Source organism: Argiope bruennichi, chromosome 10, assembly GCF_947563725.1.
Source record: "Argiope bruennichi chromosome 10, qqArgBrue1.1, whole genome shotgun sequence".
Classification (NCBI taxonomy): Eukaryota; Metazoa; Arthropoda; class Arachnida; order Araneae; family Araneidae; genus Argiope; species Argiope bruennichi.
In genome coordinates, this window is record NC_079160.1 from 88,185,110 (window position 1) to 88,207,982 (window position 22,873).

Here is a 22,873-nt window from a genome sequence, read left to right on the forward strand (position 1 = left end):
ATTCCATGAAAATAACAGCTATGATGTCATAGTTCTACGCCAACCTTTTAAAAACGCATCTGCTGTCAAAGAAGCATAGCTGCTATTTAAAATAATAAAGCAATAATAATAATAAAGCTGTAATAATAAAGCAATACTGGTAGAAGCAGAGGGCATACGGCTCTGCTTCCATGCATAATAATAATGCAATACTGGTAAAAGCAGATAAAAAAATATATGCCATTAAAAGATGATGAAAATTGCCATTTACGCTTTATTCATCGCCTACGCAATTTCCAGCTTCAAAACCTCCTAACCGAAACAAAATCATGTTCTCGCATGAGAGAGGGAGAGAGAGAAAACACATTTTTTTTTTTTTTTTTTAATGTCGACGCATATGATAGTCAAGTGATTGTTTCAAACCAGTTTAAACTGGTTAATGACTTAAATTAATGAGAACAAACAATGGCTAAAAAATTATAATGTTCTCACATGATAACTTGAAATTTGCAATAGCAGATTTCAATTTTTATATTAGAATAAATCAACAAGTCTAAGTACAATAGAATGAAAGTATACCAAGAAAATTAATACATGTATATGAAGAATTAATACATTGCATGAGGAATGTAATTGTTCATGCCATCTAGCCATCAACGTTGCACTGCGACGTCACTGTTTTTGTCCCTGTTGGAAATTGCCAGTTTGTCAATTCCAAAATTTACTTAGCGAAATGTATTTAATGCATATTACTTAAGCATGAATTACTCGATTTAGCAAATCCAAGTATAAGAATACTTTTAAATATTTTCCTTCATTTATGGTTGTTTTGCAAACATTTTAGTAAAAAAAAATATTAACTTTTTTTTTCAAGAAGAATGTTATTTTATCTTGTAAAAGAAAAATTTCAATTAAATACATCATAGACTTTCAATTTTACTTTTCTTTTTCATTTTTTATCATTTTAAACACGATTTAGAGTAACATTTTAAATTTAGCAATAATACTTTTTACCTGTAATTATTTCCTTTAATGCATAAAAAGTAATTAAAGCGATTTTTAAACGAACAAACAAACAAAAAATAAAAATCTTAAGAACAGGAAAAACTGAAATTAATTATCTATTGAATTTTCTGTCTTTATTTAAAGAAAAAAAAAAAAAAAGCAAAAAACGAACCAAACGATAACTTTTAATGTTTGTCATTGTTCCTAATTAATCTTTTCCAGTGAAACAATCCTTGTGGCTCAAGGTAAATCTGACTGGCACTTCCGAATAGATATTTGCGAAATAATTTGACGTAACATTTCTGTCAAAGAACTCACCGTACCGTGAAACTGAACATAATGAACAAAGCACTCGTGTTTTCAACAACTTGTGCAGCCAATAATAAACTGAGTGACAGTAATGAGTTTCGATTTCTGCTCAATACGTCAAATTTACGTCATTAGTACTGAAATAGATACCAAACGATCACCAGGCGGCACTACTGGTACTCATAGTTCAACCGGGTAATTGAAAGAAACAAAACAGAATTATTGCTTGGAAATGCAGAAGTCGATATCGTTTGTTCCGACGGAACACATTATGTGAAGTGCATAGTTTGGATCAGACGATATTATTCGAACACAAATATTTGAGTTTAGGTTTAATCAAAAATACAAATAAGAATTGCATTTTCCTTATCAATAAAATTAATTGCAACTAAACAATAAAACAAAAGTAACAGAATAAAAAGGCATATATAAATAAGGTATCTTTTTTTTTTTCATTGTCCTATTCATAAATAAAATACATTCGGATTTTTTTTTATTTCATCCAACGTCATTTTAACTTTTTCCACTCATAATATTGTTTTTCAACGAAAGTGATTTCGCTGAATCTAAAATAGAAAAATAGCAACCTAATTAATAAAAAATAAAAAGATATCGCAACATTCTTTGATATATTTAATAAAATATTTTGAAATAAATATCGTCTTAACAATAATATATTTGTTAGCAGTTTTTGAAGACTTCGACAGACAATTCTGTTTGGGTTTTGACTTTTCTTTTAAATAGCACAAACAAAAGCACGATAAAGAAGAAGAAAAAAAAAAAAAAAAAAAAAAAAGATTACAAAAAGAAAATTAAGATATAAAAGATTATCCCTTTTACAATACTAATCTTTTTACCATGATTGTTAATGTAAAAGAATTCACAAAAACTCATAGGTGTAACGATTTCTAAAACTAAGGATGTTAAATCGTAGGCATGCAAATAATTTCTAAACTGTTACAAATAGATATATACTTTTAACTAGAAGAGGGTTCTAATGAAGTACAGAATAATATGTTGTTTGAATCAATAAATATATGCTGAAAATATTAATTCTGTATTTTTTTTAAATCGTTTTCCAGTCCTATTAGTCAAAATAAAACACCTTTATTTTAAATAAATTCTCTCTAAATTTTAAACAAACAAACAGAAAAAGATCAGCTCTTTTTCGACATAATTGGCTGAGTTATGAAGTTTCGCATTTTATTATTTTAAGTGAATCAACGGCGGCCTCGAAGACCCATCATGTGTTTCGACAGATCTACTTAGAGGTGTTTTTGAATTGATCAAAATTCGTTTAAAATAATGATATTTCAATCTTAATTATACAGTCACTTTCATTGAATAAATACAAATAATTTAGGAGAATTCTTAAAGCTTTTTATTTACTAAAATTTTAAAATGCGCTGATAATATTTAGCATTAAATTTCATTGAACTTAACAAAATAATCCAGACTATTCTTCCTGTTGGCTTTTTTGTTTGCTTACGCAATGCTGCCACGTTTTTATTAAACAACATTTTTAATCCAATTTTAAATTCACCTAATAATGCTTTGTATAAGAAAAAGAAAAACGGACTAAATTAATGAATGTAGTACAAGCGTCAAATTGTAATTTTATAAAGGCGATACATTGCCAAAAATGGTAACCTAAATATTTTTTTTAGTTAATATTTGGCGAGTTTCCTATTTTCTGGGAGAATTTGGCAGAACTTGGTGAAAAAATGTCAGTTATTATTATTCCAAAACAGGATTTCAAGTAGTTAGCAAACTGAAGAGAAAAAAAAAAAAAAAAATCGGTTTGTTGTAAGTTATATGAAGAGTTTAAAAATCTTTATTTAAATCGTTTAACAGAATGAAAATGGATATGTAGACAGTGCAGAAATGGAAATAAAATACTTCAGTCATCTTTAATGGATTCACGATCAAAGTTCTTTCTAAATGGTTACCACTTCTGTTCAAGTTACAGAACAGAAAAATGCCCTAAATTCTGGGAAAAAGCTACCGAAGAACGAAAACGCAAAAAAATGTAAAGGTCAACGTTTTTTGTGTTTACTTTTTTTTATCAGTGGTATAGATCAGAGTCTTTTAAACTTTTTCCACTAGAAACCCATTTTCGGATGGACAAAATTAACTCGACCCAATTTTTGTTAGAAAAATGTCATCGCGACACTAAAATTAGAAAAAGAATTTTAAAAAAATGAGTGATTAATTAATTATTTAAAGAATATTTAATTCAAAAATTTTATTTATCTGCTTTTCATGGAATCTTTTTAGCTAAAATGAATTTCAGTAATTTTAAAGACAAACATCGAAAAAGTTGTAAGGAAAAAAGTGCTTTATTAAAACGTTAGCGATTCAAAAGCGTCCTTAGGCGAGTGGATTAAACCAACGAGTCAATTCATGCTGACGATTCGCATAAAACGATCGAATTTTTAACTCTATATTTTTTTTGTGTGTGGAAAAAATGCATCAAATACCACGAAAGACAAAGTTCAGTTAATATTAGAAAGCGAGCCCTTTTACGTTTGTCATGTGACTATAACACTATCACATAAATTTTATTTAAATGACGAAATTTAAAACGTTCGATAGATTTTCGCGTGCTGAGATTAAAAACTTATTCTTTTTGACAATGAAAAACAGTTTTTATATCGAGAAATTTAAAATGTAACCGTCATATTACTGTACAATACATTTTTACTTCACTTTGGTTTTGTATCAATGTTTCAAGTTATGTTTTAATCAATTTAATCTACTCAATTCAGTTTGTTTCATCATAGAAATTTGCAGTAGGATTTTTTTCAAAAAAATATTTTAGCATTACACTCAAATTTTTACTTGTTTTTTTGTGAATGAAAAATAAGTGGCTCTTTATGCTAATTATATTTTTATTGAAACAGCACCTATATATATAATATCAAAATTATAGAATTATAATTACGAAAATTCCAATTTATCAAATTGTGCAAGGTTCGAACTCGCAACGTTAGGGTTCATGGCCGAGTAACAAAGCCACTAGACAAAAGAGTACATACCTTTACGGAGGTTGTTATCTGGCTTATGAAATTACCACCGCAAAATTAATCTTCCTTTTTACATTAAAGTCTGTTGAATTTACTTTATCAAACTTTTTTTCCATGAACATTTTAAAGTTGAAGATAAACCTAATTAATAATCCTAAAAATCTAATTATCCAAAGAATTTTATATTTAAACTCTTAATATCTGGTGAACAGAGCTTTACTTGGCAGTTTCTTTTTTATGTGTGTGTGTAAAATAGTGTTTTTCCGGTGATTACACATGAATATTTTTCAATCTTACCTCATTTCACATCCCTCAACGCCATCTCTCGAAATTTTGAGGTACCAGAAGGTTTATTATCCTGTGGCAAGTACAACAGAAGCAACAATGCAAGTACCACAAAAATTTACGAGAAGGCGCTATATGACATTGTCAGTATGAGAATAATTAGAAAAAGACTCTAATAGTCAGTTATAAAAAAAATGTGTTTTTTTTTTGTGTGTGTTTGTGTGCGTGTGTTTATGTGTGTAAAAATGCATTTTTTTTTTTTTTTTTTTTTTTTTTTTTAGGAACGACATCTATATAGATAAGTTTAAAAAGCAAAATCTTATAGAAATATAAAATTTGATCCAAATATTTTGAGCCGTTTCCGAAATACACGATATAAATTATTTATATATACAAAGATTGCTCGTTTAAAGTTATAAGACAAATTCGATACTTTATTATCAAGATAACATTTTAAGATTTAGATTTCTTTCTATCATTTATCCAGATTTCTATTACTTAACACATATAGATTTTTTGTTTATTCTCTTTCATTAGCAATTAACAAACTATGAGACATATTCCCAATTTTAAAGTTCTGAAGCCTTGTTTCCCGGAAATATCACTCAACTTACAAGTGACCTTGCACTGCAACATGTGGTACTCTGTTATCGCCTCGAACCAAAAATAAAACTTCGTTGGAGGGGCCAACGTAAACCCTGTTTTCCAAAATAAGTCTTTACTAGAAGCTTTTTCTTTGAAACAACAATGGGGGGACAGTCGTGCAATATGAATATTTATTTTAGATAATTAGTGTTTTATAACTTTTTCTCAATTTAAAATTACTTGTAAATCACTTTTGAAATTCTTGTTTTTCATGTTTTGAGTGTATTGAAATGCATATATTTTAAATATTTATAATCTCTTATTTACCAATTTGTTATTTTCTTCTTCGAGAAATAAATCTAATGCTGAATTCTCCATGCAGCTAAAATAGGGAAGGAAAGTGGAAATACATTTTAAAAAAATCTATTTCATATATTTTTCGTACGAGAGAAAAATCTCGAAATGTATTTTACATTTTAGTAAAGTGAAAATATTTTCCTCTTCAAATAATTATTCAATTAAAACCGTAATAGATTCTAAATTAAATTTATATTTTTATTCAGTGAAGTTCAAAGATTATTGCTATTTCATCGACTAATTTGTCACCAAATTATCTATACTGTGGCAATTTGTGACCACAATAGAACCTCCCCCCCCCCGCCTCCTTTCTAAATGAAATTTAGTCATCAGTTTCTAATCAAAGGCGCATACTTTTTCAATACTTAAAGTGAGTAACTGGCCGAAAGATTTGTCTCGACGGAGCAAGCACTTCTATAATTTCTGCGCATGCGTGGCCTTATTGGATCGACTAGTGCTGGCTTGATGTAAACACGGCTCAAAGTTGGGTTTACATTAAGCCAGTATTGCTGATCCAGTAAGCTTTCAGCACATGTGCAAAGAAGATTGCACATGTGCTGAAAGAATGAACAATAAGAAGTATTTGTTGCTCTGCAGTTTTTGCTCATGGGCGATCTTACTGTAATGATAATATTGGCTTAATGTAAATCCTATTTTAAATAGCGCACACTAGAAAATCATTAAGATTAATTTACAAAAAGTATTTAATTGGAACATTTTGAAACCATTAACCAAGTGATCGTTAAAGTCAACTAGTTTAAAATAAAACTGATCTTTATCAGTTTGTTGTAAATTCTGAAGTTTCGGAAAAGCTCCCGTGTCTGCAACGGAATATTAATTAATAATTTAATAATAAAAGAAATAATTGCTGATGCAAATTAAGAACCGTAATTTCATCAAAATCTGAAGTATATTAATTAATAATAGTTGTGAAAGACAATATGTATTCCAAACCACGTTTTTTTTTTTTTTTTTTCTTTTGCGATTCAAAACTTTCAAATCGAAACTTTTTAATCGTCAGTAGAATATCATGCAATTCAAAGCTATATTTTACAATAGAAAGTATTTAAATATTATATTTTTCTTACATACTATGCAGTCTTCGAGGGGGATTCTTTAAAAATAATATTACTTAAATAACTAGATAATTATTTAAAATTAATTAAATATCTGATAATTATTTATTTATAATATCCTATTGATTCTGCGCTAATAATTTATCAATCTCTTTTTCTATTATCTCATCGATTTACTTAAAATCTTTCTTTGAAGAGCTTTTTAATGGAAAGATCGTAAGAAGTTTATCTCTAATGTGAGTTCTTTTATTACTAGTTATTATTACGACCAACTATTTAGCCGGGCGATCCAGTTCTATTTCATTGCAATTAAATCTCTTTGATATAACTTAATATCTGATTCCATTATTAAAGAAATTTTAAGCAACAAATTGTCTTAGGTGTTAAAATCATGTCATTTAATAGTTCTACATAAGCTTTGTTCATTTTGAACATGAATTTTTCTAATAGCAATCAGTCCCATGAGATAATTATCATAGCATCATTAATACAAAAGTAATTGTCATTTTTTTTATCTTCTTAACTTGTACCTTTCTTGCGTATATATAATTTTGCGAGAGTGTCTTATAAGGTACTCAGATATAAAACAGAATCCTTCGTCCTTAGCTTTCAACAATAGAGCCGATTATACAAGATTAAAATATTAATATTTGATAAAAGATTGAAAGCAGTTAGAATATCAGGTCATCAATGTAATCTATTATTGGAAATTTGACAAAAAAATATTTTTTAAAAAATACCAAAATTCAGGTAATTGCACTCCTATTAAATTAGTATAATTAAAAATACAAATTTTAAAAGTTCGGAAAGGCGTAAAATTTATTTTTGAACCATTGTATTTTCGAAAGTCATAAGCGAGAATCTTTAAAATTCAGTTTCATTTATAATTAAATAAAATTCTAATAAAAATGTCGAAAAAAATCGCCCCGAGTTGCAGATTCCAGCCTTACAACGTATATAAGTGCCAAATTTCACAGTTGTAACAGATATAGCTCTGGCCTATACACAGCCAATACACACGCGCACAAACATTTAGCTTCATTATTATTAGAAATTATATTCATTAATAACTTCTTTTATTCAACAAGCATTTTACAAAGCAACCTAGCAAAATAATTTTAGCACTATTTTAATATTATTTTAGCTGTTCTAAAAACTAATGTTTAATTCTTTATTATCAGCATATAAATCTTACGTTTTCATAGCATATATATTCAAATATTTATATATAATATTCATATATAAAATATTATAATTGAGCTGAGCTTAAGCTTCTGCAAAGCATCGATAATTGAAATTTAAATACATCTTTTTGTCGGCGAGTTCTAAATAACAAACCAAAAACTTTTTAGAATTCATTTAAAGAAATTCTACAATATAAAAGAAATATTAAGAATTTTTTTTTTTTTGTCCCTAATCATTTTGCAAATAAGTTTAATCTTTATGGTTACTTTTTAATTCCGGAGATTCCAACATTTTATTTCTTTTCATATTAAATTTTAAATATTTAGTTTCAAAATAATTTTAAAACAAATGTTTTTAAAACTAATAATGTTAATAATGCAAGCCGTTTTTTTTTCTTTCCAAAATCTCATTTCAAAAAAATTATGGTACACATGTAGCGTGCAACATTTATAATTTTAAAACACGAAAAGCGCACTTGTGTGCTTTCAGTAGATTGTTTATGTTTCCACGAACATTTTATTTCTAGAATAATTTTTCAGCAATAAAAATCACGACAAAGCCAAATGATTCTTTGCAAATCTAATTGCCTCTTTAAAGATAGACTGCAAATTTTATTATTTCATGCACTATTTGATTTGCAGTAGAATCATAACAGAGCACTAGTGACCACCATCAAATCAAACTGAACAAATTTGTTCTAATTTTACCTCCTAATAACGTAATAACGTATGAAGTGCCCCATAAAATGATGACACATTTCTTTACTGACATTGGAGGAGAAAAAAAAATTTATACATCTTAGATCATATTACTTAATAAATTAACATTAGATATGACACACAATTGTTCATAGATTCAATCAATCCTTGTCGTGAAATTTAGCTTACTCCACATATAATTTAGAACATGCTTATTGCATTTTTTTTAATGAAAAAAAGGTACTGTATTATCGTTTGGCGCGCGAAAGTTCCGAGAGAATTCGAAATTAAATGCGGTGTTCCATTTTATATTAACTTTTTTTTATGCTCTCTCTTGCAAGAAATTGGTAGAAATGTTATTTTTATATTTAAGAGACTGTTTACGCGAATCAACTCATGCAAGAATAATTTTTTTCTTTTTTACGCACTATTTAGAATTTAAGAAGATAATTATGAAGGAAGAAGCATCTGACGTCAACGATTTCCCCGAGATGGCGCTGCAGTCACTCTCATCGAATGAGGCGGCGGAAGACGCGTCGCAGAGTTGTGATTCTCCTCAGTCGACGATCGTCAGTGGAGGAGTTGTGAACGATGGATTCGTGAGCGACGGTGAACAAGAAGTGGACGTTTGCTTTGTTGACGATCGCTCCCAAGACAGGATTAACTGTGGATATCCGAAGGCTGACAGTGGTGCATTTTCTGAGAATCGGAATTCGTCAGCTAGATTGTGTATTGCAAGACGGATATACAGGCCGGGGATAACTCCGCTCCATCCACGTCGGTTGTGGTTCGAACGTCGCCACTGGGGTTCGATCCTCCCCCGAGAAGCTCGAGACCACTTGCCTGGCAGCGTCCAGTTTCCGCATCGGGAAGTAGGTCAAGCACACCTTGACTCGGAAGGTGGCACATCGTCTACACCTCCTTCCAAGGTAGTGTACAATATCGGAGTGTTCTATTCCGACACCGACCTCTGCGAGAAATCGTCTGCCGAACAGACCGAAACCGGCGATCATGCGTCCGGCGATGATGCCGATAAACAGATAGTCGTCTGTAACAATATGACCAGCAATACGGGAGTGGTGGGGGAGGGGGGATTAAACCTCCCCCACGACCAACACACCCGGCGTTCTTCCAACAGTTGTCGGAGCACGAGACGCTTGACCACCCATACGCAACTCACCCCGGATACCTTTGCACCGCCACCGGACAGTCCAACACCTGAGAACAACACGTTGCCGGACATACTCAACTCTCACATGCCCCCGCCTTATTCTACGTTGCCCCCTACATCGGGGGGTCGGCGGCTTCCACCCCCTTCGCATCCTCCCCCACCACCTCCCCCTGCAACTGCTTGTCCTCACTTGACCAATAACCACCCCCGCAGGACGTCCCGGGGTGGAGCTGGTCGAAGTGGAGCTTTCAGGGGTTTCAATTCTAGAGGGGACCGAGGCCGGAGAGGGGTGGTCCCCGGATTTGCTACCAACCCCCCAGCAGCATCCGAATCGGATGAACCGAAACACTGTTGTGGTGTAATGGTCACTCAGACAGTGAGTATCAGGTGGTTCATAGTGATGATTGCCTTTGTTGGATTGTGCTGTGCCATTGTGGGTACTGTGCTTGGTGCACTCAAGGCCACAGGAAGGGAACACCTAACAGTATCTCTGCTTATGATAGGTGAGTACCTCATTATCCATCTCATTTAAATTCACTTCATTTTCATATGAGGCTTCCATTGAATGAGCCGCCACTGAGTGACATCACACTTGGCGCAGAATACCGGCTGTGGATTATTTCAGAGAATAGCTTAAATCTATACAAAGTTAGGAAACATCGATTTTAAATTGCAATAGAGTGTCACAAAATTTAAAGTGACAGCACTCAGTGGATTCCTCATGTGAAACTATTGCAACATTTAATTGTCTATTGTTGGTATATCAACTTATTATTGGAAATTGATTTGCTTTCGAAGTAATATAGAGTTGGTATTGAACTGAATTGAAGAAATAGCTTTCGATTTTTCTGTTTTGTTTATCGAATGTTTTCGTTTCAGTTTATTGAGAACAAAGCCAAGCAAATTTCTCTTTCTCTGTCTCTCCCCAAGAAAATGCTGTCATTTAAAAGTCGAAATTTACAGCATTTTCTTAGCGCACTCTAAGTAAAGCTTGGCATTCTAAAATCATGTACTGATTTAATATTATTTTGGGTAAAAATGACGACATTTTTCATGAGAAGGGCCGCTTGTTACTCCGAAAAATATCTTTTACATATTAAAAAACTGCACATAAAAGGAGCTGAATATTTTCTATTTTTTTTATTATTATTTTTTTAAATATACAGATGAATATTAGAATTCAGTTTTAGCAAGTTATTTATCTTCGGCATTCAATGTTTTTTTTCTGTAGAACTTTAAGCTCAGACATTCTTTTTCAACTGGATATCTTATTATAAATGACATAATAGGGATTTATAATAACTTTTTGATGTCGACCGATTAATAGAATTTACCGAAAAAAAATTTTAGATCGTCATTTTTTGATAAGATATTGGAGAAGTTTTTATCAGATTTTGTTTATATCACACATGCTCATCAAACTTCAGGTCAGTTACGTGTTCACCTAAAACCTGATCCACCAATTTCCCCATATTTTTTTAATTTCACGTTTATCGTTTCAGCGTGTTACTAACAACGGCTGAAATTACTATTTACTTTTACCCTTTGACTTTTCACGTGGATCATATGATTATCCTTTCTGCGGCCTGCCACATCAGTGACCACATCCCAACCACCTCATGATAACTGCAAACCACATTCAAAGAACTTATCTGGTATTATCACATGGGTTAATGAAATTCGACGCCACTTTTGTAACCTCATAGAAAGAGAAAAAAATGAGCATTTGATAATCACTTTCAACATACCGTAAACATTTGCTTTGTTTTAGTCATTTTTATGTGAAAAGGGTTACGCATAAACAGATTCTACCATAATTAACGGGAGAAAAAAAAAGCGACTGTCGCGTCATCGGCAACAGTATGAATTGCTGATCTTTCCTGTCACATGTTTTTATTTTTATGCTAAACGGAGTAAATGATTATGACTCTTTTATTTTCTTTCGTGGCTTCTTTATTGCATTAGGTGAAGTTGCATTATACGGTTGAGATGACGGTTTCTTGAATTTACTCAAGCAGATATGAGAAGTCTTTAGTCTATCTTAAGTTGACAATGCACAGAACGCTGCTGTGAAAAGTGACGCTTCTACTCATCGTAGGTATAGAAACATATTTCTGACTAGGCCGCGGGGCTGAGGGTGGGATGGGGCGCAAGGAAGTTGAATAAAAAATATCAGTCTTATTGCCAAATAAATAAATTTGGAAATAATACGAATTCCGTGGAATGTCAGGATAATGTTAAAAATTTATTAAAAGTAATTAGTCAAATTTTTACATGTTTCATTGCGCTTATTTAGCTGTTTATAAACACTAATTTATTATTATTTATTTATAAACAACAAGTATCTGCTGAAATACGATTGTGTACATAGATGTTGCGCTGTCATGAGTACTAAAGAGTACATAAGTACGCACTAAAAAAAATATTAACAGAATAAAAAGTATTTTTTTCCACAAAATAAAATTTATCAAAAAAAAGTGATTAATTTATTAATATAAATAATTATATTTAAAATATAATGAAATGTGAAACTAAACTGATCACTTTATTAAAAATGAGATCTCATAATGTGCACTGCTTAGGGCCACTAACTGCCTAAATGCATAAAATATAAATTTCGTGAAGATAAATAGGTTTATATTTAAATATAGTTTTATTAAATAGAAATCCAGTAATGTTAGTTAAGAATTGGATTTAATTTAAATGCATCAATTGCTATTAAATACTTTCATATAATATTCAGGATTATTTAAATGGATATATAAAAAGACAATTAACTTTTTCGGTTCTGTCAATCGATTTAATCTAGAATAAACATCAGCTTATTATATAAAGCTTTATATATTAGAAGGCTAATTCTGCCCAACATAAAATATAATACAAATAATATTCTAACCTATAATTTGAGACATCCATAGGCAAAGTTGATGAATATATATATATATATATATATATATATATATAAAAGAAATAAATAGTATAACAGTAAAAAGGTTTCAATTTAACTCCTGATACAAAAATTCTCTTACTATAAAAACTAAATTACTATAATATTAACATTTTGTCAGGTAAAATTGACCGGGTTCCTATCTATTTCGTTATATTCTCTTTATAATTAAACATCGAACCTCTACTTTTTATAATTGTGTAAACATGAAGCATAATATAAAAATAAATAATATAAATTTTTATAAAACTACAAAAGTAAAAATTTAATCTAAAATAAATCATTAGCATAGTAATTTAAAAATGTGTTCAAATAAATTAATAATTAAAATTCATGCTTTTTATAATAGAAATAACCTTATTTGCATAACCTAAAGCCACAAAATACCTAAGTTCGGCACTGAATTCGTGTATTTTTTATACTATGTTACGCATTTGATGAAAATTTTGCATAAAATGAAACAAATTTCGTTTTTATACTCTCATAACGTTAGATTTTATATATATAAATATATATATACACTTTTTTCAGAGTTTTTAGCATTTATTGACTTTTAGAATTTTCTATTGGTCACAGATATAGTGTCATCAAAACGTATTTCTGACAATGAAGCATAGCCGAAATATTACTTGGATATATTTAGTAAAAAATAATAAAAATTCGTATTTACTTTTTTTTTTTTTTTGAGTTTTGAAATTATAAAATCCAGGAAAATATTTTTTTCCCGCGGCTATATTTTTAAATAGCAAAAATGTCAATTCTGTTGTATTATTTTCCACCAAATTACCCCGAGTAATAGATTAATTGTGATTGCTGTTGCCATATCTCGCAGCATTAACAATTCGTTTCCTGTTTTGGACATTCTTGCATAAAATGATTAGATTTCCACTTTGATTAATCCTTTTTTAATAGCATTAATCGGTTTTTAATAGCATTAATCAATTTCGTCTTTCCTTAATAGAACCCTATTGATAAAATAGCAATAAATCACAAAGAATTGCCTTTTTTTTATTTCAAATTCTTTGACTAATAAAATTATTGTTTTATTACTGACTTGTTGGCACATTAATATGAGTCAATTAATGATCACGTGAGACGAAACAACTGTGTCTTGCCAATTTAACCGGTTAATGTTAGATATTCATAATAAATCTTACAAAAGCGCAGCCCAGAATACAATATGTAGTAAATAAAAGTTAAATGATATAAACAATCTCACTTACCTTGATTAATTCTTTAATCAATCAATTTAATTATATGCCTACAGTTTAAGCTGAAATAAAGATAATTTTTGAATTGATACATCATCAACAATCTATTATTCTCAACATAATATATATATATATATATATATATTATGTTATAGTATGTTGTAATATATATATACATAGTGCGAAATTTAATTTGATTTTTCGTAGAAATATACCCTAATTGCTTCAGTGCTTTTAATTAAATTATTGCAGCCTCGTTGAGTTTAAGTCGATCACATTTAACATACTCATTTTATCTCTGTCTATCCGATTAAATTAAATGTTGCTCATAATTATTACAGTAAATGGAATTAATTCATGGTTTATTTTGAATGTGAGATTAGTTGTTTCATATAAATGACCTTTGAAATTAGCAACAACAATGATAATATTTTAATCGTGATAAATTTAAAATGCGACTTCAGCTATTAGTGTCAATTGGTGCTTTAATTTTATCTATTAAATTCGTTATTTGTATTTAATTATTCCATAGAATATTCGAGGATATGATATTTTGATAATGAATTAGCATACTGGTAAATCGATACATAATTATAGGAGATGTATTTGTAAAAAAACCTTTCTTTACTAATAAAATTTGATTTTAATCATGTTTATTAAGCTATAAAAAATTTCGTAGTTTCGAATTACGAATCAGAATTCTATTTACGAACTAGAATTTTAAAAAGAATAGTTACGCTCAAATTAAACATTTTATTATTATCAAAACCATCTACTTATATGCATCATGTGCCTATCACCAAATAAAAATAAGCAAGGCATTTAAAATCATAGAATATTATTGCGATTTTCCTCATCACGATCTCTTTCTCAATTCTCGACGAAAACAATCACATTTCCTTCCTTCTTTTATTTTATTCAAAACTTTGGCATCACTTGACATGTTCGTAGTCATCGTCGTCTAAATACCGCTCATCCTTGAATTGCGGAAATAACATATCGTTTGATCGCGTAAATCCATGTTAACCTGATTCGAACTTCTAAATTCGTAGTACGAAACAAGATAATGTGTACGATTCTAATTTCCGGAAACGATAAATCTTTGTCTCTGCGTTTCAGAATTGTTAAAATTGCTACGGCAAACGATTATTTTGAATCCACTACAAAGAAATTCGTTTGGTGTTAGATTTTATTGTTACACATGAGAGGAAAAGGTTATTTTAAATTCAAAAATGCGTTCATTTAAAAAGCGCAAGATAAATTATGAGGAATCGGAGTTTAATTGTATACATTCTACTATTATTATTTTTTTTTTTAATTTAATGATATCTTGTGCAAGCCTCTGCTCAAATGCTTTTTACCATGCTCAAATTGTTTTTGAAAAGAATTTTATGGATTAAAAGAAGAAAAAAATTAAGAAAGAAACGCACTGAGTAGTATCAGTTTTTATGAACATTTTTTTCCCACGGAAATTGTACCACATATCTAATTATGCGTTAAAGGATTTGAATTTTTAAAAAATGCGACTTCCTTAATATTGTAATGTAACCTAACATGATTCTCGTGAGAATCTTTATCTAATAACCTTTAATAAATTTTTTCTTAGTAAAATATATATCTGATCATGAGATATTTATCCGCTGGATATTGTCAATAATATATTGCATATAACACTAGTGTGACATGTCTAAAGTATGAATAATTAAAGACATTGTATAGAATATGATCTGTGATAATCATTAGATCTAGAGCTAACGAATTTGGGAAATAAATGTTATTTATTAATTTTTTTATATTTTCTTTTAAATTTTTAATTAATGGCAATCGAAATTTTGCCGTTTTTCTTCAATCAGAGCATACTACTGTTCAAAAATAATTTTTACCTTGTTCAAAATTGAATTTTTTTTTTTTTTTTTGTGATATCAAATTTATTTCTGTTTATTTTTTCTAATTTTAATTCATATTAAAAATATTTAGAAGTTTATTTTACAACCATTTTACTCATTTTATTAGTTACTGTGTGCGACGATATTAAGTGTATTTCTTTCTACACGTTATTGTTTATATAATTAAGAGTATTTTTTAAATAATAATGATACTTTAATTTTTAGATTACTTTTTTTATTTTATATCACAATTTGTTATTCATATATTCTATCGCCGAAGTACAGGCCAGTGCTTTTTAAATGTTTGTTATATGCTACAATACATATTTTAGTGATTTATTAAAGAAAAAAAAATCTAGTGATGTATTAGAGAAAAGATGTTTTATTAAAGAAAACATTAGAAAAAATAATATTAGATGCATTTTAACAGAAATTTTGTAATTTCTGATTCAATTACATAAGTTACAAAGTATAATGAGAAAACATTCGTAACATTATATTCATACTTTATACTGTTCAGTATGAATATAATGTTCTTTCAAAATAACACACGCAATTAGCTTAAACGTAAATTAATTCTGTAAAAATCAATTTATTATTTGTTAATGAATGATTACGGTAGAGTTAAAAACTATTCATTAGATGAAAGTTTTTATTTTTGGAAATTACTCAACATCTTCGAAAAGTGAAATATTCCTGATTTAGTAGCAGATAATTATTTTTAACTAGTTATTAGTATCACTATTAATTATTTTTTTAGCTATTTTACTGAAAATTTTCTACATTTATTTAATTGTTAACTGAGGGAAAATAAAAACCTCGATATTCACTTTTCGTTAATGTTAGAATGGATGAAACAGTAACTTTTATATAGTAAGATAATTAAAACAAATATTCAAAATTATTCTTTTTAATATGGTAGATAAGAGTTAATCACTAATTGAACAACGAAGAATTATTTTTATTATTCTGAACTTGTGAAAAAAAGAAAAAAGATGTCATATTCGTGACAGGACTACTGATTTCCGCGAATGAAGCGATTTCCGCCTTTTGATGTTCCTTTGGTATTTTTTTATTTTCTTTTTCTCAATCTACTCAGGTTATTCTATTTTTCTTTGTTACTCGTCTGTTTGTAATATTGAAAGTTTTTATTCTCCAACTGAATCGTAGGTGATTGAGAAATATTTTTTTTTTGAAATGCTTCTTTAAACAATATACTATATTATTATTATTTTGCTTGAGTTTTCTTAAACAGTGTTCAAGTTTTGCTGTTTTGAAATAATTATTTGAAGAAATAGGAATCGTTTGGTCCACACGATTTTAAAATGTTAAATAATAACATTATTTAATTCGTTCCAATTTCGTTAAAACACGAATTAATATGTTCCGTATTGACAAAGCTTAATATTTCATGCAATATCGTCTGAACCAATGGATATTTTATAAAACTCTATATTCCATAATATATTCCATCTATATAGTTACCATGCTTCATGTAATTTTCTTTAATTGTAATTTTTTGAAACCTGATATAGTGTATACAGTTTTAAACATCTGATATAGTGGCCTAAGGAAACTCTTTATTTTTTAGCCCCTCTTCATATTTGATTTTAAAAGTTGAAATAAATACATTATTATGTTTCCACGCCCCTGTCCTCCCCTTTCTTTACTCCATCCAAGGTATTTATAATTCCCCTTTCACGCCGTTTGGTGTTACTGGCCATGCTCGATTGTAATACATTTTACAAACTTATGGGACAACAACAAATAATTATAATACATTCTATAAATCGTTAACCGAACATTAAATGGCTGCATTTTCTATTGAATCTCAAAATTTTGCAACATGTAACCTTGTGATTTTTAAAAGCATTCTAAAATCACAAAAAGCTAGAATTCTTCGTTTAAAAACTAAAACCTTTACTCTATTTGTTATAATATATTTCTGATTAAATAACTGGCAATGTATTTTCAAAACAGGATGTAAATCTAACTTAAATTTCTCAGGAACTTTCTGATAACCATTGTTCTTGCATTCACAATCTGCTACTTGAATACGAACAAAATGCCTTGTGCCTTGTCTCGACCTTCAAATGAAAAACTATTTTCGAAACAATCCACCGACCTCGCTCAATTCTTTCAAAAAAAAAAAAAAAAAAAAAAAGGAATGGATCTTTTGAAATCAAAGCGACCCCCTTGGCGGTTCATTCACAAAGCACCCGTTCATTGACGCTAAGGTTCTTGGTCTTTTGATCCACAAATCAATATCGATCCAATAGCCTATTTAGCTGGCATTTTCTTTCTGATTCTTGATACCAGCTATCGATTGAAGGATGCTGGTAATCGATTATTACCAGTTCGATCCATGCTGTAAGTTATCGTTTTTGAAATATTTATTTTGAGAACATTGGCAGCAATATCAATTGATTGCAGTCGCATCTAAATTCTGAGAGTGAAATTTCATGGCTTATTGCACTCCGAAATTACATTTGTGGAGTAAATTGATAATGGACTGTGACTTTTTAGTAATGAAAAATGAAATATGTGACTTACTAAACTACTAGCATGAAATTGACGCGAAACTAAATAAATCTTTTAAAGGTAATTGCAATAAATAGCTGAGTACTCTGAACTTATTAAATTTGAAACTGTTTGAGTCATGAACTGTCATGTGGAAAGTCAGCCTTAATTAAACAATCGAAACTGATGATTCGTATGACACTCAGAAATGATGATTTATCAAGATTTATTTAATATCCAAATGCACATGTTGATTGTAGGCTGATTGTTCAATTATAATAGAACAATTTAACAAGACTTGAAAGTTGAGCTCAGTTGAAATTTGAGTTGATTCCTTTGAGATTTATGCAATCGCTTTATTTCTATTTTTCTTTGTTTCTTCTGAGCAGATGCATGATATAATATTATTGCATTAAAACAGAGTCCGAAAGTTATCGGATATGTTTATCCATTAACAATTTCTTTTATTCATTCTTTTTTTTATGAATGGTTTTGGTTTGGATTTCTATCGCTGGATGAATTGATTTTATCTCACGGTAGATAACATTTTGACGTACTGATTGTTTTAAAAAAGTCTGGTCTTACGTTGTCTTCTGCATTCAAACAGTAAGATATTGGGTAGATTCTTTATAAACTTCATCCAATAAACGAATTTCTTTGTTATATCCATCGCTTTGCTTATCGAAGATACTCGAAATAATGAGTATTTCAATACACATGAGATTCTTTATATTATTTTATTATTACGGTTGGTGGCTTCGATATCCATTGAATGTCCTATATCTTTTTCTTTAATAATCATTTGCTTTTCAAGAGAGTATTATTTATTTACGTCTCTAGGGAAATTCGATATAACGGTCACAACAGAAACAGTCAATAGAGAAACAAGAATCCATCTGTGGTTCATTCGATTAAAGCTAACTTAAAGGCGCTTAAATTGAAGACATCTTTGTTAAGAATGTTGTAGAAGAAAATCTAAGGTCCCACAAACTACAAATCTTTATTATTAGAAATTTTTGAGAAAGGGAAAAGGGAAATAAATAGCGAACTAAATAGTAAATAAAATATTATAATTAGTAACGATTTATATTTTAGAACTGTGCATTAATTAATTTGCCGTTTTTATGCCATTCATAATTCAAGTGTAATACGAGTCACGTGTATAAATGAAATATCTTACGAATGCTATGGTTCTATGTACTAGAGTTTGTTTTTAACAACTTTTCTTGGCGCAATTCTTTTTACCCATTTTGAACATATATGTAACATAGTTTTTCAGATGAATTGGCTGAAAAGAAGACAAACTGGGAATTTAATCTATTTTTTCACGGGAGGGAGCAGGATTTGTGCTCGGGGAGAACCTATGAAACGCGTCTGTTTACATTGGGGCACCAAAGAAAAATTTGAGCAATTTCCTCTTTGTGCTTTTACTAAGAGGTTATAGAGTTTTCTGTGTAAAAAAAAAAAAAAAAAAAAAAAAAAAAAATGTTAGTATACTATGTAAATAATATAGCTTTTATAATCATTAAATTAATACGTTATTTACCCAAATTTCGTTTATCCCACCTATGAAATTACATTCTGTCCCCAGATTTTCATTTATTCAGGCCTAGTTTAATTTCCAACTAATGATGATTAGGAATGCTATTGTAGTAGCAATTTTATATAACGCCGATTTAATATCATTTTTAGGAGTTTTGGTAATTTGCTATTGAGTTTCAGGTTAAAAAGAAAAAAGATGACGATTGTGTGGTGTGAAAATTAGGAACAAAAGGTCGCCTGGCGGATAGTCTTCAACTTCAAATAATATAAGTATAGTTTCAAATGAAGAAGTTCGTTCCAAAATAAATGGTATTTTAAAATAGATTTAATAGCCAATTAAACTAAATTAGTTCAATTTTTATATGTCTGACGTTCTGTGAATGCAAAGAATTTGTCAACGAAAAGAGATATTCTATAGCTTTCCAAATATTGTTGGAAATCAAAAGTGGAAAAATGCTTATTAAATAATTCGCTGAAAATGAAAAATGAATGTTTGCAATCTATTCTGTGCGTTGTTTAATTAAACAATATTGTCACAGCTTCTTTATTTATTAATATGTTTACTTTAAAGTTTAAATTACGTGTGAAATTAAACTAAATTACGACACCATATATCATAATTGTGTACAAAACATTAAAAAATATGAAGCTCTCGGGAAAAGCGAAACATGCAAATGTAGCAAACTTTCTCTTATCATTTTAATTAGTCCAAAGTTATGTAGTAAGAAAAGATAAGGATAACATTTGATGAATTGCTCTTGGTATACTTATATTCGGGTAATTTATATAATAATAAAATTTGATAAATGGGATCGAAACTAATGCATTTTCATGGCAAAATTGTCGTCAATTTTAATTTTAGTGGCAACGATAAGTGGATATATTCTGCCAAGTAATATAAACAAACAACAGAAGATGATGAATTAAGGTTCATAACAACAATTTTCTGCACAGAAAAAAAAAATGCAAAGTCTTCGTAAACTTTCTTAATTACATCCATGCAAATTAATTTTTTGATATTTTTCGTTGGCATGCTTGAATTTTCTCATTAAGGTTCTCGACTTCAATTAGCGAATTTCATCTGCTACACGCAAATTTTGTCTTCACTGAATAATTGTGGGAACTTCTTTTTGTCATAAATTATAATCAAAATTGTTTCAGCATTCTGCTATTCTTTAAACATATCAAATATCATGTAAAAATAATAATTTAGTAAGAAAAATTTTAATCGCGATTTTAATGATCAAAATGTTTATTTATTTATTCTTTTCTGAAAATATTTATCGATAATTTATACCTTGTGTAACATTTTATTTATTTACTTCGTGTATTATTTTTTATATTTGCAGTATTTTTTTTTGTTTTTGTTTTTTTTAAGTTAAACACTGTTTGACATTTTTAAAAATATGTTCCTAATCTAAATCTTGAATTAGTTTTTTAGAGATATCGAATTATTTAAAAAAATTATTATGCTTTTGTTTGGTTATTATTTTTAATCTACATTTTTTTTGTATTAAAAATGAATAAATGTTTTCTAATTAACTTATTTGTAGTTATAAAAAATGATTTGTATTATTTAATTTTATTTTGAAAGTTCCATCATTTTATAATTTTTTTCTACTTATAATGCGTTGATATAATAAGTCATTGTTTATTTTTAATGAAATATTTAGAAAAAATTTCTGAAAAAAATGTCAGAAATTACAAATGATTTTTTTTTTGTTTGCATTGTTTCCAATTCGAAAAAATTAATTTAATTCTAACAATTATAAACGTTAATAAATAAATAATGATAAAATTTCAAAAACCTTTTTAATGTTATTATTTTATTTATAAACATTTTGTTTAACTGTTGGATAAGTATTAATGTTTAATCTTTCGCTTAAATACTCTAATAGTATTCGGATGTAGCTAATTTTATTAACTGGATAATGCTTCTTAAAGCTAATACATTTTTTAAAGTATAGTATTGTTTTTTAAAGCAAGTTAATAAGAATTTTTAAAATAAAATTCCAATATTTAGTTAAATTCTTTTGAATAAGATAAATGAATTTACTAATTAAATTAAGCTTTTGTTGTAAAAATTTGGCTGCATTTTTTTTCTTGAAAGTATACTTTTATTATTTCTGTATAACAGGTCACAAAATCCGAATTTGACTTGATATATCATTCATTTTTGAAGACTTGGTGCAAATATTTAACTTTCTCTGTTTCTTATTTCTGTTACGTGATTTGTTGGCAATTGAATTTCTATTATATTTCCTATTCAAACTTTCTAAGAATATCAAAATAATATATTCTTTCCCGACACGATTTCAAATTTTTACCACGTTTTGGAAAAAGTTCGATTCGAGTATATCTTCATTCGTTGATGTCTATATCCCGAAACGCTTGTGTCAAAAATCGTTTGGTGTTAACGGAAAGGGAATCTGACTATTTCTGATAGGAAAGGAAAAAAGATTTTAAAAGAATCCTTTGAAGAACAAAATTCTACTGTTCTTGCAACTATCACATTGAGTTCTGCAAACTTCATGCCAGATATTCCTGGCACGCTTTTCACTTTTGATCTACTGATTTGTTTCTCCTCTGTATTCCATCCAGTTCTTCAAACTTCGCCAGATTCTATTTCCGTCTTTCTCCTTTATCTTCGCATTGTTCTCGTATGCGACTGAACGAAATAGAAATCCATATTATGCATTTTTTAGACAACACATTCTTCTTATTTATTCTCTTTTTTTATCCTGATCCATTTCAATCCAATTTTGAATTGCGAATACTTTTTAACTTTTTCTTTTTTCGTAATCAAAATTTTTCGTTTGACAATTGGCAATCATGATATAAATCGTTTGGTATTTGATCAAAATATCTTAGTTAGGAGAATTTAATTTTGTTTTACCGTAAAACTTTTGACAATTTAATGGAGTGTATAGAAAGGAAATATTTCCTTCTATATAATGTCTAATTATCGGTTTCTTTTAGTCTACTGATTAAATGACGAATAGAATTTAATGGCTCTTTGGCGAAATGAATTGATAAAATAAGCGAATGAGTTGATAAAGAATTTTAAGTTATTTTTGCATTCAGTATATAA

The 22,873-nt window shown here is 28.8% G+C and overlaps 1 protein-coding gene across 1 annotated transcript in view; it reads left to right on the forward strand.

Moving 5' to 3' along the window:
• LOC129988466 (uncharacterized) overlaps positions 1 to 22,873 on the forward strand; it is a 180,337-nt gene that overhangs the window by 23,392 nt on the left and 134,072 nt on the right. The window contains exon 2 of the mRNA XM_056096700.1: positions 8,941 to 10,179. Coding sequence (XP_055952675.1) covers positions 8,958 to 10,179 — 1,222 coding nt within the window. The 5' untranslated portion in view covers positions 8,941 to 8,957. The remainder of the gene's footprint in view (positions 1 to 8,940; positions 10,180 to 22,873) is intronic.